Raw genomic sequence first — 17,384 nt, 5'->3', positions numbered from 1 at the left:
TCACTTGAAGTGGGAAATTGTATTTTATGATTTGACCCCAGTGCACGTGAGTGGGATTCTGCTGAGCCACTGGAGCTGTGAAAATATGCTGTCTTTTAAAAGTTTTAACTGTCCTTTTAAAAAAGAAATGTCAAACTGATTACCTGGTAGCATGATAACTCAAGGAAACATTTTCAAAAACTCAAGATTGTAGCTCACAACATCTAAAAGACAAATTGTGATCTTTCCTCTCTGGCAGCACCGAAAGGAAAGAGTGTCCGTGGACCGTGGGGGTGGGTTGGGAATGTGTCCTGTAACAATGGTGATTTGAACACAACACACTTTGATGCTAAATTTACACTATTGGGCACTAAGTAGACCCCAATTTTCTAAAATGTGTGCAGTTCTTTAAATAGTTTTTAAAGTAAAAATGGAATATTAATGAGAAATGTCTATTCAGTGCCTGATTTTAACTGATATGTGAAATGTAAGATCTGTACTTTAAGAACATTAAAAACTTAGTCCTCGTTAGTGACTTATTTGGCTGGAACATTGTTCCATACACCAAAAGTTGTAGGTTCGATTCTGGTCAGGGAACATTTACAAATTGCAGTTTGATCCCCAGTTGGTGCACATAAGGGAGGCAACAAATTCACGTATATCTCTCACATTGATGTTTCTTCCTCTCTCTCTCTCTCTCCTCCTTCCTCTCTCTCTCTTTAAAAAAACAAAAACATAAACATAAATGGAAACATATCCTCAGGTGAGAATTTAAAAAGAGAATATGAAAAAACTTATAAAACCTGTATAAACAAAACTAAAGTAGTATCTGAAAGTGTACAGAAAAAAACAGAAGGCAGAGATGAAGGCCTGAGGGTAAGGGGGTGGGATGGAGAGGGTCAATGGGGGAAAAAATCTTTTTTTAGATTTATCTTTATTGTAGAAAGTATTATAGATGTCTCCTTTTTTATTCCCATTGACCCCCTCCACCCTGCCTCCCCAGGACTTCACCACACTGACTGTGTCCATGGCCTATGCATATCCTATATAATATAGAGGTAATATGCAAATTGACCCCCCACTCCGTCATGCCATCACAAGATGGCTGCACACACAGCGGAGGCGAGGTTCCTGTAATGAGCCATAACAAGCGATCAGCAGGGACATGAGGCTGTGCCCCTCCACCCGGTGGGGCTTAATGGGTGACCACAGGCCACAACCCCCACCCCAGTGCTGGGCCAGGGGACCTGAGGCTGTGCCCCCCCCCGGCGGGGCTTGACAGGGGTGGGGCTGGCCAGTTCTGGATCTCGCGCAATTTTGAGGTGCACGTGGGTGGGCAGGGACTTGTTTCTGGGTTCCATGGTGTGCCCCAGACTCTGACAGGAGAAAGATTTTCATATACATTTTACTAATTTTCTTTCATCTCTGACATTTCTATTATAGAGAAAGGGCAAATAGCAATATTAAAATATTTTCTCTAATTAATTCCCTTTTAATATGCACGAATTTCATGCACCGGGCAACCAGTATGCATATAAGTTCCCCAGATCTGTAATACTTTCAACAATAAAGATAAATTTTAAAAAATACACTCAGACATATCTAATGAACACCCACAATCCAGAGTACTACATCTAGTAGTATTTAATTAACACATGCTAGATTTTACAAAGTAATTGAATGCATCAGATCTAATATATGAGAGTTAACTAACTTTTAAATAGCCAGTAGAAAGCTTTAAAACAGTCCAAAATCAAACCAACAAAAAAAATTGCCCACGAATGTTGTTGATCATTGCACAGAGTCACGCATAAATGAAGTGAACTGATTTAATGATTTACCACTGCATTCTAAATATGCTCTAGCAGTTGACACATTTAAGCTTTATTAACTGCTTTAAAAAATTATGAACTTTGTGTGGGATGCTAGAGTGACCTTCTCCAAGGAATTTGCTAGATATATAAATAGGTAATTCTCAAAGAAGCAACTGAAAGTTTATAAATGTTTGAAAGTGGGTCTAGTCTGAACTTGCAAGATAAAGAATGAGTCTATTTCTGAAAATGTAATTTAATGTAAGGTTTTATAATCTTGAGATACATTACATAGTTCCTGGATAATTCATATAATTCTATTAATAATTTCAAGAGGCTAAGCAACTTTTCATCTTTACAGTTCTCAAGTAAAATATGTTATTTTTTTAATATATTTCTTTTTTGATTTCAGAGAGGAAGGGAGAAGGAGAGAGAGATAGAAACATCAATGGTGAGAGAGAATCACCAATTGGCTGCCTCCTGCATGCCCCCCATTGGGGACAAAGCCCGCAACCCAGGCATGTGCCCTTGGCCAGAATCGAACCCGGGACCCTTCAGTCCGCAGGCTGACGCTCTATCCACTGAGCCAAGCCGGCCAGGGCAATGTTATTGCAACAAGTCTTTTCTCCTTACAAAGCCAAATATACATATGCTAGAATTCCACAATTAAAAATCCCCAAGGACCAACTTTGCAATGGTCTATTCTAAATTGCCAGGCATGGTTTTGCATTCTTTAATTTTAAAGTAGATAAAATTTCACATTTGCATGCATTAACACATTACTCAGGGGTTGACTTTCTGATTTTTGTGATCAGGCATAGGATTTTGTAAGACCAAAATTAAATATGCAAATTACAAGAGGTTAGGTGGGTAATATTTTGAAAACACACATAGAGTGCTGTAATAATTGGAATTTCTGGCTTTGATGTTGAGCTCTACATAACATTGTTTGTCTTTTACTGAAGTAGATAAGCTTCAGTGAAATGATGGATTATTATTAGACCCAGTGAGTTATAAATATTTTAATTTAATTTCATAATATAGTCCTAAAATGCAAATATTAGTTTGTTCTACACCCCTTGTAATTATATCATATCTTTAATAAACTGTTTTTTAAAAGTTACTATAATAAAAGTAAATGCTGGGGAAATAAATATGAAATGGGAAATTTGAAATAGGAAGTGAAGATGTTCAATCCAATTTCAAGATTTGAGAAACTGGTCAGTGTTTAATAGTCTCACCCCCCAGTATTGTGGCTATTGGCATATGAAATAAATTTGACAACAAAGTGGACAGTCTGTAAAAAATGGATAAGTTCCTAGAAACATACAGTCTTTTATGACTGAGTCCAGAAGAAACAACAAATCTGAATAGACACATACCTACTAACTAAATAGAATCAGTAATAAAAAAATTATTTAATTTAAAAACGAGAGCAATAAAAAAAAACTTCCAACAAAAAAAGATTTGTATCCAATGGTTTCACAGGTGAATTTTACCAAACATTCAAAGGAGAATTAACACCTATCATTCTAAAACTATTCAAAAAAATTAGAGGGATGAAGGCTTCTAAACGCCTTTACAAGGACAGCTTTACTGACTTCAAAACCAGACAAAGACATTACAAAAAAGAAAATTATAAATCAATATTCCTGCTTAACATAGATGTAAGAATATTCAACAAAATATTAGCAAATCTAACTTAGCAATACATTACAAAGATCAAACACCATGACCAGGTGAGATTTAGTCCTGGGATACAAGATTGGTTCAATCCACAAATCAATGTGATAAACTACATAAACAAAATGAAGAATAAAAATCGTAAGATCATCACAATAATGCAGGAAAACACTTAAAATACAGTATATATTTATGATAAAAATGCTCAGCAAAGTGGGAATAGAAGAAACATACCTTAACATAATTAAGGCCATATATGACAAATGCATAGCTAGTGTCATAGTCAAAAGGGAAAACTAAGTGTTTTACTTTAAAATCAGGAACAAGCCGAAACCGGTTTGGCTCAGTGGATAGAGCGTCGGCCTGCGGACTGAAAGGTCCCAGGTTCGATTCCGGTCAAGGGCATGTACCTGGGTTGCGGGCACATCCCCAGTGGGAGATGTGCAGGAGGCAGCTGATCGATGTTTCTCTCTCATCGATGTTTCTAACTCTCTATCTCTCTCCCTTCCTCTCTGTAAAAAATCAATAAAATATATATTAAAAAAAAAAAGAAAAAAAAAAAAGAAAAAAAAAAATAAAATCAGGAACAAGACAGGGTTGTCCACTTTCACTGCTTTTATTCAGCATAATATTGTAAGTCCTAACCATAATAATCAGGCAAGAAAAAAAGGCATTTAAATTGTAATGTCAGAATAAACTGTCATCATTTGCAGATGACATGATACTGTATGTAGATAATCCTAAAAATTCCACCTAAAAACTACTAGGACTAATAAGTAAATTCAATAAAAAAGGACATAAAATTAATATTCTGAACTCAGCTTCATTTTTGTACACCAATAACAAACTATCAGAAAGAGAAATTAAGGAAGCAATACCATTTACAATTGCATCAAAAAATACCTAGGAACAAATTTAACCAAGGAGCCCTGACCGGTTTGGCTCAGTGGATGGAGCGTCGGCCTGCGGACTGAGGGGTCCCAGGTTCGATTCCGGTCGGGGGCATGTGCCTTGGTTGCGGGCACATCCCCAGTGGGGGGTGTGCAGGAGGCAGCTGATTGATGTTTCTCTCTCATCCATGTTTCTAGCTCTCTATCCCTCTCCCTTCCTCTCTGTAAAAAAAAAAATCAATAAAATATATTTTAAAAAAAAAATTTAACCAAGGAGGTAAAAGACCTGAATTTAGAAAATTATAACACATTGAAGAAAGAAATTGAATATATAAATGAATGTAAGCATATACTCTGCTCATGAATAGGAATAATTACAGCAGCATTAAAATGTTTATAATACCCAAAGCAATCTACAGATTCAATATAATTTGTATTAAAATACCAATGTCATTTTTCACAAAACTGAAACAAATAATCCTAATATTTATATGGCACTACAAAAGACCCTGAGTAGCTAAAGCAGTGTTAAAAAACTTGGAGGTATCATGCTACTTAATATCAAACTATATTACAAGGCTATAGTAATAAAAACAGTATGGTACTGACATGAAAACAGACACTTAGATCAATGGAACAGAATAGAAAGCCCAGAAATTAACCCATGCCTTTATATTCAATTAATATTTGACAAAGGAGGCAAGAATATACAATGACAAAAAGACAGTCTCTTCTATAAGTGATGTTGGGAAAGCTGGATGGATATATGGAAACAACAACAACAACAACAAAACTAGATCACCCTCTTATACCATACACAAGAAAAATTCAAAATGGATTAAAGACTGAAATATTAGACTCAAAACCATAATGACTTGAGATGAAAACATAGGCAGTAAAATCTCAGATATTTCTCATAGCAACATTTTTTTCTGATATATCCTCTAGGACAAGGGAAACAAAAGAAAAAATAAACAAATGGAACTACATTAAACTAAAAGTTTTGGCACAGCAAAGGAAACCATCAAGAAAATGGAAAAACAACCTATCACATGGTGGAAGATATTTGCCAATTATACATCCAATAAGGGATTAATATTCAAAATTTATGAAGAACTCATACAACTTATCATTTAAAAAATACAATCAATCTAATTAAAAAATGAGCAAAGGACCTGAATAGATATTTCTCCAGACAGATCACACAGAATGCAAAAAGACATATGATGATGTATGCAGGGGAAATAAATCCAGCTGTGTTTAAATGGAGAGATCTTTCACGCTATAATGCAATTGAGGAGAAGTCATTTATTGCTCAGAAAAAAATAGTGGCATTGAGAATTACATTTCACTTTGCTGGGATCACCATTCACTACTATTGTAGTTAGTCTGTGAATCAGAACAACTGAAAATGAGATACATCAATCAGCCCCCAATACCTGCTCAACATGCAGCTCACAAAATATTTTATTTACTTGAAACTGATGGACAGTTTAAGCAAATTGGGAAAAATGCAAATATTTTATCACTTTATGCAGAGTCACATCCCTGGGTGAATTTTGTGAATCATATACTCATGACTCTTTTTTGTTGTTGTTGTTCAAAAAATTAAATGTTATTGATATATAACTCACAAAAAGTAAATGAATTGTGTTTAAATGTGTGTGTATGTGTGTGTGTGTGTGTGTGTGTGTAGAGAAAAATGAAATGTGTACATGGTATAACTCCATTCTGCCTCATGCTATAAAATATATCATTTCACTAAAATAGTTATATTTACCTATTTCAAGGTAGTGGACAACACTTCGTGTATGTCAACTCATCTGGTCCCAAAGAAGGATACACTGCAAGAATCACTACTTCCCAATACTTCCCAGCAAGCCTCGGAATGTGTACTGTTCGGTTCTGGTTCTACATGATCGATCCAAGGAGCATGGGAGTACTAAAGGTACAAAAGGAAGACAGAGACTTGTGTTTCACTAAAGTCTTTGTAGAATGTCTTTAAACATATTTCCTTTTTTATAATCTTACTAGAGGCCTGATGCACGAATTCATGCACCAGTGGGGTCCCTCTGTCTGGCCTATGGTATCGGGCCAAAACCAGCTCCCCGTCATCCCCTGAAGGGTCCCAGATTGTGAGAGGGCACAGGACAGGCCGAGGGACCCCACTGGTGCATTATCAGGGCCAGGGAGGGACGTGGGAGGTTGGCCAGCTGGGGAGGGGATGTGGGAGGGCTCCAGGGTGTGTCCAGCCCATCTCACCCAGTCCCTGATCAGCCAGATCCCAGCAGCAAGCTAACCTACTGGTGTGAGCATCTGCCCCCTGGTGGTCAGTGCACATCATAGCAAGCATTTGAGTAGCCTTAGCATATCATTAGCATATTATGCTTTGATTGGTTGAATGGCCGACCGGATGACTGGACACTGAGCATATTAGGCTTTTATTATATAGGTTAAACTTTTTCTTTCTTATTATCTCTAATTTGGGCATATCAGTGTCATGTTTTACTACATTTTGGGGGCAGAGGTTTCTCAACAGATGTGTTGCATTAGTAAGAACTGTCTGCAGTTATGACATGGGGAAGTTTGGTGGGCAGATCACTCCTTATCCGGGGTCTGAGAACTTAACATTTGTGCATGTGTTTTCTAAAGTAACTAAGACCAAAAGTCTAACTAATATTATCTGGAAATGTGGTGAGGAAGAACCTCTTATTTTTTAATATTAAAAAGAGTTTTTAAAGGAATAAAGTGAATAACAATGTGCATTGGTGGTATAGGTGTGGATAAATAAATATTCTTATTTGTTGCTATCAATATGAAATTATGAAGAGTATTTTGGCAATTGAAAGCTTGATATTTTTTATATTAATTATCAAAACATTCCACATCTAGAAATATAAGAAAATAAAGATAGACATGCATGATGTTTTATTTATGAAGTTTTATCTTACTATTGTTTATAATAGTAACTATTTAAAACCAACTGAATGGCAAGTGATAGGAATTGGTAAAATACAGTACATTCACTTTTATTATATAATATATAAAACTAATTATGTGAATGAATAATTAGTGATAAAGAAAAGTGTTTATATTTCATTAATAACTAAAGCAGATGTTAATAAAGATATATTCCATAATGCCATTTAAAACATATATCTAATTTTGAGTGTATCAGTGTGTATAAATATATATATATATTTTAATCTATATAAATATCTACATTATTAAAATACATATATGCAAGCATACACAAAAATGGTTAATTATCTCTAGATGGTGTAGAAAAATATTCTTTCATTATTTTTACTCATTCATTTTATAATTTTCTGCATTAAATATGTAATACCTTTCTAATTAAAAAAATGTATATCTAAAAGGTGTTTAACATTGAAAAGGTTGAGAGGCACTGCTCTAGGATGTGCCATAACAGATGACTGCTTGAGTTCGTAAAGAGCAAATGTGGTCCTGGAGCATATGGCAGAGTATTATTGTGCTAATCTGAAACTACTTACAGTGATTACATAAATCCTTTAGAAAGGGTGTGGCAAGGAAACTACCTAAGGTGAGCTTTCTCGTAGAGGATTTTTGAGGCAATGAAAATAGCACAGCCTTCCTAATAGAGATTTCCAATTGTAGACTGCAGTAGTGTGCTTTCTTGCCAGCACAACTTTTATGAAATTATATGAAGTAATGCATAATCTCTGCCCTTCTGTGCTCTGTTCTGTATCCCAGAGAACTACATTTCCCAAGCTCCTTTGCTCTATGCTACCTGGATAAGTTTGACCAATGAAAGGCACTGGCCAAAGACATACAGGCAGGAAGAGGAGACAAGCTTTCCCCTTCTCTCTTTTTTGGCTGACTTTCTAAAGGCATCTCATCTGTAACTCAGTTTCATCCAGAGAGGCACTGGTTCCTTAGTTCTAACTCCCACCAAGTAAGCCAGCCAAATTCTAGCTTCTTCCAGCCACTCAATTTTGGTGACTACTTCCCTTTAATGTTCTAGTTTTAGGGATGGAAACATCATCCTGTGCATACTAATCTATTGTCTCATAAATTACTTGGTGGTTTCTCATCTCTTCAATAAATTTTGTAACCAACTCCCCATATTAAATTTCCTCTATTTTTGAAATATGTTAGGGTAGTTTATATTTTATAGCTTGTCCCTGTCTGAAATTAGTGCCCACCCCAAAGAAAACACAAATCTTTTAAAAATATTAATTTGTAAAATAATGAAAAATTTTGAGTCAGCACCAGTCAGTTTAAATTTGTCCTGCTTACGTTAACTTATTAAAAACGACCCTCTAGTAGGGAAGACAGAAAACAAAAACACCCAAATATGAAAACTTCAATTTGTGATACAATATCCTGAAGCAAATAAAACAGATTTTGGTGATGAATAATTACTTAGGATCTTCTGAGAGTTTTGTTTTATACTGAATGGTAAGGAATCCTCTCTGAGAAAAATAATGTTTGAATTTATATTCAAAAAACAAGAAGGAGCGAGCCTTGTGAATATCTGGAGCCAGAATGTTCTAGGCAAAGGGAGCAAGTCAATGAAAAAGTGCAAAGGTGGAGGGAATGTGAGGGCCAGTATAGCTGGCACAAAATAGAGAGAGAGAGAGAGAGAGAGAGAGAGATCAACAGGCAGGGGCCAGCTTCTGTAGGGCCTTGTGACTGAGATTAGATTTTATTTAAGAACCATGCAACGTCATTGGGGAGTGTCTTGATCAGCTTGGACTGCTATAACAAATAACCATGGACTAGGTAGCTTAAACAAGAAAAATTTACATCTCACAGTCCTGGGAGCTGAAAAATCCAAGGTCAAGGTACCCTCCAATTCAGTTTCTGTTGTGCATCCTCTCCTTATTTGCAGATGGCTGCCTTCTCTCCGTGTGCTCACCTGGCAGAGAGATCATCTCTCTTGGGTCTCTTTTTATAACAACACGAATCCCATTCATAGGGTCTTCACCCTCATGACCTAATTACCTGTCAAAGGCCCCACCCAAAACTAACGCATTGGGGATTAGGGCTTCACCATATGAAGTTGGTGAGAAAGATACAAACATCCAATCTGTAGCAGAGAGGGTAAAATTGTGGAATAATATAACCTTATTTGAAAATTTAAAAGACTGTCCCACTACTATAGGGAAAAGGAATGAGTGCTGGTGGGCAGGAGGAGGACAGAAGTGGAAGTGAAGCAAGGAAACAAGTTAGATATTTCTAGAAGTTTGGGCAGAGAAGTTAGGACTTGGTCTAAAGTGGAGTATAAGGATAAACTAAAAAGCAATTTCTACATAATGAGCAAGACTTAGATTTTCACTGGTATATTAAGATTATTTTCTAAATTACACATGTTTTAATGTTATTAGTATATTAATGGAGGGCATCATATAAAGCTAATAGTCAAAGAAGACTTGTACAGTTGAGGAGATCAAAGTGAAATTCAATTATGAGCTCTCTATAACTTTTTGGGATAAAAAGCCAAACCATTCACATTTATCCCAGCCTGCAAAGTAGAGTGTTGCATAGAGAAGGCAACTGTTTTATAAGAACTGGGAAGCCTGATGGTAAATGAATAATATTCAGAATAATAAAATGTTCATACAGTATCTATATCCTTTTTTTCAAAGGCTCAGGAAATTATAGAACAATGTTAATACATACTTTATTTTCTAGGTCAGTTCTTTTCAAATTAAACACACTCCTTAAAATGGTGCTAGTTACTTTTGATCCACATTGCCAAAATAGCCTCAGTGAACCAAATTAATTTCCCATGAGATTATTTAGTTCCAGTATTTCAGTTTGTTTTGATATTTAATGCTAATTCATGTGAGTTACTTAATGTCTATGAAAAGAGGTAAAGTTTGACACTGGACAAAAACATTCCTGTAAAAATGACTAATATCCTTTAATATCCAAACTCATTTTTTAAAGATACACAAAGGAAGGCAGGTAACTTTAATAATTAATATTTCTATAACTGCTTTGGTAATTTGTAGAAATTTCTAATTGCTCATGAAGAAAAAAACATCACCGACTACTTAAAACTGTATTTAGTGATAAAAGATGAATTCATATATCTATATGGGTTTCTACTAGCCTATTTTTCATATTTCAGAAGAGTTAACCTGCTGTGTTGAAATAGTGTTAGGGGTTTTTAGACCTAAATGATTTCTGCTAAAACCTATGGAATTAAGCATCTAATTGTTCCATTCAGGAAGTCATTATTGTTGTGGTCGGTGTTTGTGAGATTTCCTTTGCTTTGCTGTGATGTTTAGGAAGATAGTAAGAGCAGAGAAAAAACAGCAGAGAGTAGCATCAGCTGGTTACTATATGCTATGCACTGTCTAAAGTGTTTCACATGTACTGATTGGTCTAATCCTCACATCATCCAGTGAGACAAGCACTAACATTGTCTGCTCCTTTTTTTTTTTTTTAGTCTCACCCAAGGATATTTTCCCCACTGATTTCTAGAGAGAGTAGAAGGGAGGGTGGAGGTAGGGAAGCAGAGAGGGAGAGAGAGAGAGGGAAGCAGAGAGGGAGAGAGAGAGAGAGAGAGAGAGAGAGAGAGAGAGAGAGAGAGAGAGAGAGAGAAACATTGACTGGAGAGAGACACATCAATGTGTTGCCCCCTGAAAGCACCCCCACCAGGGCTCAGGAACCTACAAAGGAGGTATGTGCCCTTGACCTCGAATCAAACCTACAGACTGACACTAACCACTTAGCCAAACAAGCCAGGGCTAACATTATCCACATTTTAACACAGAGAGAGATAATGAGAAGAGGAAGCTTCAGGAGCTTGTCCGAAGTCCTAGAGCTAGGAGGTGGCAGGCCTTCGCGACCCCAGAGCCACTGGCTCTAGTCTGTGTTTACTGTCTCTCAGAACTAGACGGCTATTTTAATGGCACATTTTAGTTTTCTTTATTTTTATTATTCAAAATCATCCCTTATTTTCTACAAATAGTTATTGAAACCTAGTTCTTTAAAAGTTGGAGAGTGGGGTGCTATATGTATTTGTTTTACCTATAATTGCCTATGTGACCTACCATGGCATCCATTTGTTCTGCTGCTTTCATTTTTTTTTCAAAAGTAAAGACATACTTTTTTAAAAAATGTATCTTTATTGTTGAGAGCATTACAGATGTCCTCCTTTTTTTCCCCATTGACCCCCCTCCATCCCATACCCGCCCCACCCAGGCCTTCATCACACTATTATCTATGTCCATAGGCTGTGCATATATGCATACAAGTTCCTCAATTAATGTCTCCACACCAACCTCCCACCCCCACCTCCCCTCTGAGATTCATCAGTTTGTTTCATGCTTCTATGTCTCTGGATCTATTTTGTTCATCCATTTATTTTGTTCATTAGATTCCACATATGAGTGAGATCATGTGATACTTGTCTTTCTTTGACTGGCTTAGTTCACTTTGCATAATACTCTCTAGGTCCCTCCATGCTGTCTCAAAGGGTAATAGGTCCTTCTTTTTTATAGCTGCATAATATTCCATGGTATAAATATACCACAGCTTTTTTATCCACTCATCTGCTGATGGCCACTTGGACTGTTTTCAGATCTTAGCTATTGTAAATTGTGCTTCTATGAACACAAGGGTGCATACATTCTTTCTGATTGGTGTTTTGGGTTTCATGGCATTTCCATATTTAATTTTTTGAGGAAACTGCATACTGTTTTCCATAATGGCTCCACCAGGGTGCATTCCCATCAACAGTGTACTAGATGTTCTACTACTTTTGATGATTAAGGCTGTTGAAGGAATAGTTCAAGGACCACCAAGACTACATCTTTTCGTCAAACTGATTAAGGCCTCCTCTGGTCAGTTTTGGACTTCTCAAGTTTGTCATTAGATTTACAGATGTCCTATTAGACAGTCAGACCATTCAGAGGGTGGCTTTCTGAATGCTAATGAAGAAGGAAATTCTTTTTATTCCCTGGATGCTCCCAGACCCCTGACCTTCAGAATAAGAAGTCTGGCAAAGGAGGAAGAGTTTTACCCCATTCAGCCTTATTTCTTAAATGCACAGTGAGCATGGGCCTGCTGGGGGCATAAGATACCCTAGAAAGGACATTTGATATACCAATCAGAACTTAATATCACCACCCACATATAACCATGATCATGATGAATAATTGAATAATGAATCAATGAAATATGGTGCATAAACAGTTTCTAGTAGCAGAGGAAATAAATTTTAGATTTATTTTCACTTAATCAGGGCACTAGTTACCTTTTGGTGCAGTGAAGAATGACTTATTTACTGATAACCTCTGTTAAAAAGTTGCCAAAAAGGCTCTGATTTTTACATGAGATGTTACCACACAGATGAGGATCTGGCCCATTTTGTAATTATCACGAGTGCAGCATAAATTTCTCCAGGCATATGTTGAGTAAAAAGGGAAACCAATAAAAAACTGTTGTTTCAAAAGAGAAAAAATATCAAAAATGTTTGTTACATTTATAAAAATAAGTATTAAAAATTAAATAGGTACTCATTTGTATTGCATGTCCTTAAGGCAATGTACACATCCAGTTATTTTGTTTTATTCCTTTTTTATATTATTAATGCTTAATTTTAAAGTTTTATGATGTTATCAGATATGTTGGAAGGCACTATCAGTGTTCCATCTATAATTTTATTCTTTTATAAAAGTACATTTTTACTGATGTTCCAGATTAACCAAGTCTCTTTCATTCCTGTTTATGCTAAAGTTCATGGTCATAGTTTTCACCGGTGGTGGCCCACTGCTTATCAAGGGCAGCTTCTATATTTATAAAAGCCTAAGTGACTGTTATAACGGGACGACTGGAAGACCAGACAACCGGTTGGTAGCTATGATGTGCACTGACCACCAAGGGCAGACACTCAACGCAGGAGCTGCCCCCTGGTGGTCAGTGCGCTCCAATAGCCAAACTCCCAGGACTAGCCAACCTCCTGCAGTCCCTCCCTCCAGCCACCCGGCCCCAATTGGCCGTGATCGATCCCGATCGCCAGCCAGGCCAAGGGACCCCACCCGGGTACGAATTCATGCACCGGGCTTCTAGTTTGAAAATAATAGTAGATTGTGTTTAAGAGAGGAAACAATAGTACATGCAATATCCCCAGATATAAATGGTAGAGATATGTGTAGGAGTCATTGAACATAACACATTTCTGCCATCTAAACAATCTTTCAGAAGATCTAAAGTATACTCTAAATTGAGCATTTTATGTGTTTTAAGCAGAAATATAGGAAGCAATATACTGAGACAGTAGTTTTCCACATGTCACACACACTGCTGCATTGCAATCATTTGTAAGATGTAACACAAGTAATATACAATAACAATAGTTAAAATGAACCTACTTTTGTGATTTCCTCCCTTTTTGAGATTAGATTCAAGGTTTTTTCGACATAATATCAGTGTTCCATATTTTAATCTGATGGGTCCTATTAAATAAAAGAGAAAGGTAAGGTTGCATGTGCCGTGTGCCAGGGATTTTGCCGGGTGGAGTGCATGACAGACGGGCTTTGCCTTGGAGAGTGTGTCCAACACACAACCATCATCCATCACAACATAAGAATCAAGGGCGTTTGTTACCAGATTAGTAAAGGTGGGTGTGTAGATCTCCCCAGCAAAGAGATACTTTGATAGTGTAGCTAAAGCAAACTATGCTGAGATATTCTGTGTATCTCCCATTGCAGAAAATAGAAAAATAGGTTGGTAAAACATACTACTATAAGTTGCTATTAAATTATAAATGGAGCTGGGTAGGAAGGCACCACATAAAATGTAAAGGCTGACACTCAAGAGAAGGAACTAATCTAATCTGACCTTCAAAATAAACTTTTCCTTTAGAATATAATAAAATCAGAAAAAGAAAAGTGACCCCAAGTTGAAGAAATATGCTGCTAAAAATTAAAATCATGTCACAGTTTTAAGACACAGACATGGGAATTTGCAAAAGAAGGTATTTCTTACACCTGCCAACATTGGGTAGGTGCAAAGTCACCTTGAGAAAGAACCCAAAACCAGCTTTGCTTAAAAGTCTGGGTCCTTTATTTTATATATAATTTTACAAATGCCATATTTAATTAAAGTAATTTTCTTTTACATCCTTATTTCATGAACTCTGTTAATCTATTTTCCTTGGAGATGCTGGCTTTAATGCTTTGTTTAGGAAGTTCTTTCCTGTCATAAAAATAATCTCACTTATTTTAGATGTATATAATTTTGATTTCTACATTTAATTAATTAACCCACTTATAATTCATTTTGTGTATTGTGGTGAGAAGTTAGAAGCTCATAATTTTTGCGATTTACAAGCCAGTTCCTCCACATGTCACACACTATTGATTCAATACTGTGTCCTCTTCTGTTGATTTGAGATGCTTATGTTATTATACATGAAATTCATATATGCATTTGTAAATTTTCTACAGAGGCATAAAAGAAAGATTGCTTCTCAGTTTGATACAAAAAAATAGATAGAGGCATAGAAAGATGATAGAAATACAGAGATACATAATAATCCTCTACATGCTTACTCATTGTTATCTACTGAGTTTGTCAATTTGGGGAAAAGGTGTTTTAACTTCCTCCAAACTGATTACAGAATTCTCAGTTTATCTTTGTTTATATCTGTCTCAGCCCTTTATAGTTCAAAGCTATATTCTTGAATGTGTAAGGATTCAAGACAATTATATCTGCTTGGGGAATTAGAAATTTTATCAATATTAAACATTCTTCTTTATACTTTCCCTGAAATCTTTTTGCCTGTTAATAATTTGGATGTTCTTACCATTTAAAAAATAAAGTTTCTTAATATCTTACCCATCCCTTTATTTTTATTATTCCATGATACTTGGCTTTCATTATGTAAGTTATAAAAGATACTACAGGCCCGGTGCACAAAAATTTGTGCACTCGGGGGGGGGGTCCCTCAAGCCCAGCCTGTGGCCCTCTCACAGTCTGGGGGCCCTCGGGGGGTAAACACCTGCTTGCCTTAGCCCTGCTCCCGGGTGGGCAGAGGGAGGCCCAATCCCTAGGTGTAGCCCCTGGTCGGGCTCAGAGCAGGGCCGATTGGGGAATTGGGGCGCTGCCCCCTGTCATGCACAGAGCAGGGCGGATCGGGAGGTTGTGATGCCACCCCTAGTCAAGCTCAGGGTAGAGCCGATTGGGGGGTTGGGGCACCGCCCTCTGTCACACTCAAGGCAGGGGTGATAGGGAAGTTGCGGTGCCACCCCCTGTCACGCACAGAACAGGGCCCATCAGGGGGGTTGGGGCTCCATACCCTGTCACACACAGAGCAGGGCCGATCAGGGGGTTGAGGAGCTCCCCCCTGTCATGCACAGAGCAGGGCCCATCAGGGGGTTGAGGAGCTCCCCCCTGTCACGCACAGAGCGGGGCCGATCAGGGGGTTGGGGCGCCTTCCCCTTGTCACGAACAGAGCAGGGCTGATGGGGAGGTTGTGGCCCCGCCCCCTGTCACTCACAGAGCCGCAGGGGGATCAGGGGGTTGGGGCACTGCCCCCTGTCACGCTGATCCCGGTGCTGGGAGGCATATTACCTTTTTACTATATAGGATAGAGGCCTGGTGCACGGGTGGGGGCCGGCTGGTTTGCCCTGAAGGGTGTCCTGGATCAGGGTGGGGGTCCCCACTGGGGTGCCTGGCCAGCCTGGGTGAGGGGCTGAGGGCCTTTTTCAGGCTGGCGGGTGACTGAAGCTCCCAACCGTTCCTTTTTTTCTTTTTTCTTTTTTTATTCTGGGCCAGCTTTAGCTCTGAGGCCTCGGCTGCTGAAAGCTGGTTTCTGGCCTTTGTTTTTCCTTCTGTATTTGATACAATGTTGCGGTCAGGCTGACTAAAGCCCGGCTGACTGAAAGCTGGTTTCTGGGGTTTTGTTTAGCTTCTATATTTGCAACATAGTTGCTTAGAGTTGCAGCTGAGAGGCCGGCAGCGGCAGGCGGGGAACGTTGGAGTCCGCCATCACTGGAGCAAGCAAGCCTCCCTGTTCGCTTCAGTGCAGGGCTGCCGGCCGCCATCTTGGCTGACAGTTAATTTGCATAAGGATATGCTGATTAGCCAATGGGAAGGGTAGCGGTCGTACGCTAATTACTATGTTTCTCTTTTATTAGTGTAGATGGCGAGGTTATCTTTATTCTGTTACTGAGCTTCTGTTCTTTTACAAATCAACTCAGTGTTTTGGTTGCTGTTTCATCAAAATGGAGACCTATTTTTTATGTTTTCTGTGTCCTTTTTCTTGTTTCATTATTTTTCCCTTTATATGTCTTTTCCCATTTTTATGTCTTTTATTCTTGCTTATTCCCAGTATTTATGCATTTTAATTGCTGTGTTTCTCTGAAGTGGACACTTAATTTGTAGTAAGTCCTTTAAAATATTTATCCACTATTATTGTAAATGAATTGCATACTTCCAACCTACCCACTCCTCAAATAAATGAAGTTCTTTGGCAAGATTTTACTAGTATTGACCTGGCTTATCCTCCCAGCTCTATGACTTATTAAAATTGGCTAGAACAGAAGATTCAGGGTGTAAATAATTCATCCACTCTCTTGGCAATTGCATTCTTTGAAATGCCTCACTAATATATGATAATCAAGTAAAACTTTTACAGTCATCTTTGCTCACTAGCCTTTATCAATTCCTATGCAATCACTATAGTGAATTGTTTTTTGTTTACTATGTATATTAGTTTGCTAAGGCTGTCATAACAAAATACCACAGACTGGGTAGCTTAAACAACAGAAGTTTATTTACTCACAGTTCTAGATTCTACTGGTCCAAGATCAGCTTGTCAGCATTGGATTTCTTCTGAGTTCTCTCTGGTGGGCTTACAGATAGTAGCCTTCTCATCTTCCCTCACATTAATTTTCCTCTATGTGTGATCATCTCTGGTATATCTCTTTCTGTGTCCAAATTTCCTTTTCTTTTGAGAACACCAGAAAAATGTTATTAGGGTCCACCCTAATGGCTTCATTTTAATTTAATCACCTCT

General features: G+C 37.7%; 1 protein-coding gene across 1 annotated transcript in view; it reads left to right on the top strand.

The window, feature by feature from the left end:
* Positions 1-17,384, top strand: part of MALRD1 (MAM and LDL receptor class A domain containing 1) — a 496,818-nt gene that overhangs the window by 361,303 nt on the left and 118,131 nt on the right. The window contains exon 24 of the mRNA XM_023758060.1: positions 6,154-6,311. Within this exon, the coding sequence (XP_023613828.1) occupies positions 6,154-6,311 (158 nt within the window). The remainder of the gene's footprint in view (positions 1-6,153; positions 6,312-17,384) is intronic.

This window comes from Myotis lucifugus, unplaced genomic scaffold (genome assembly GCF_000147115.1).
Source record: "Myotis lucifugus unplaced genomic scaffold, Myoluc2.0 scaffold_121, whole genome shotgun sequence".
Taxonomy (NCBI): domain Eukaryota; kingdom Metazoa; phylum Chordata; class Mammalia; order Chiroptera; family Vespertilionidae; genus Myotis; species Myotis lucifugus.
The sequence above is the reverse complement of the archived record's forward strand: the minus strand, read 5'-3'. Positions and strand labels throughout refer to the sequence as shown.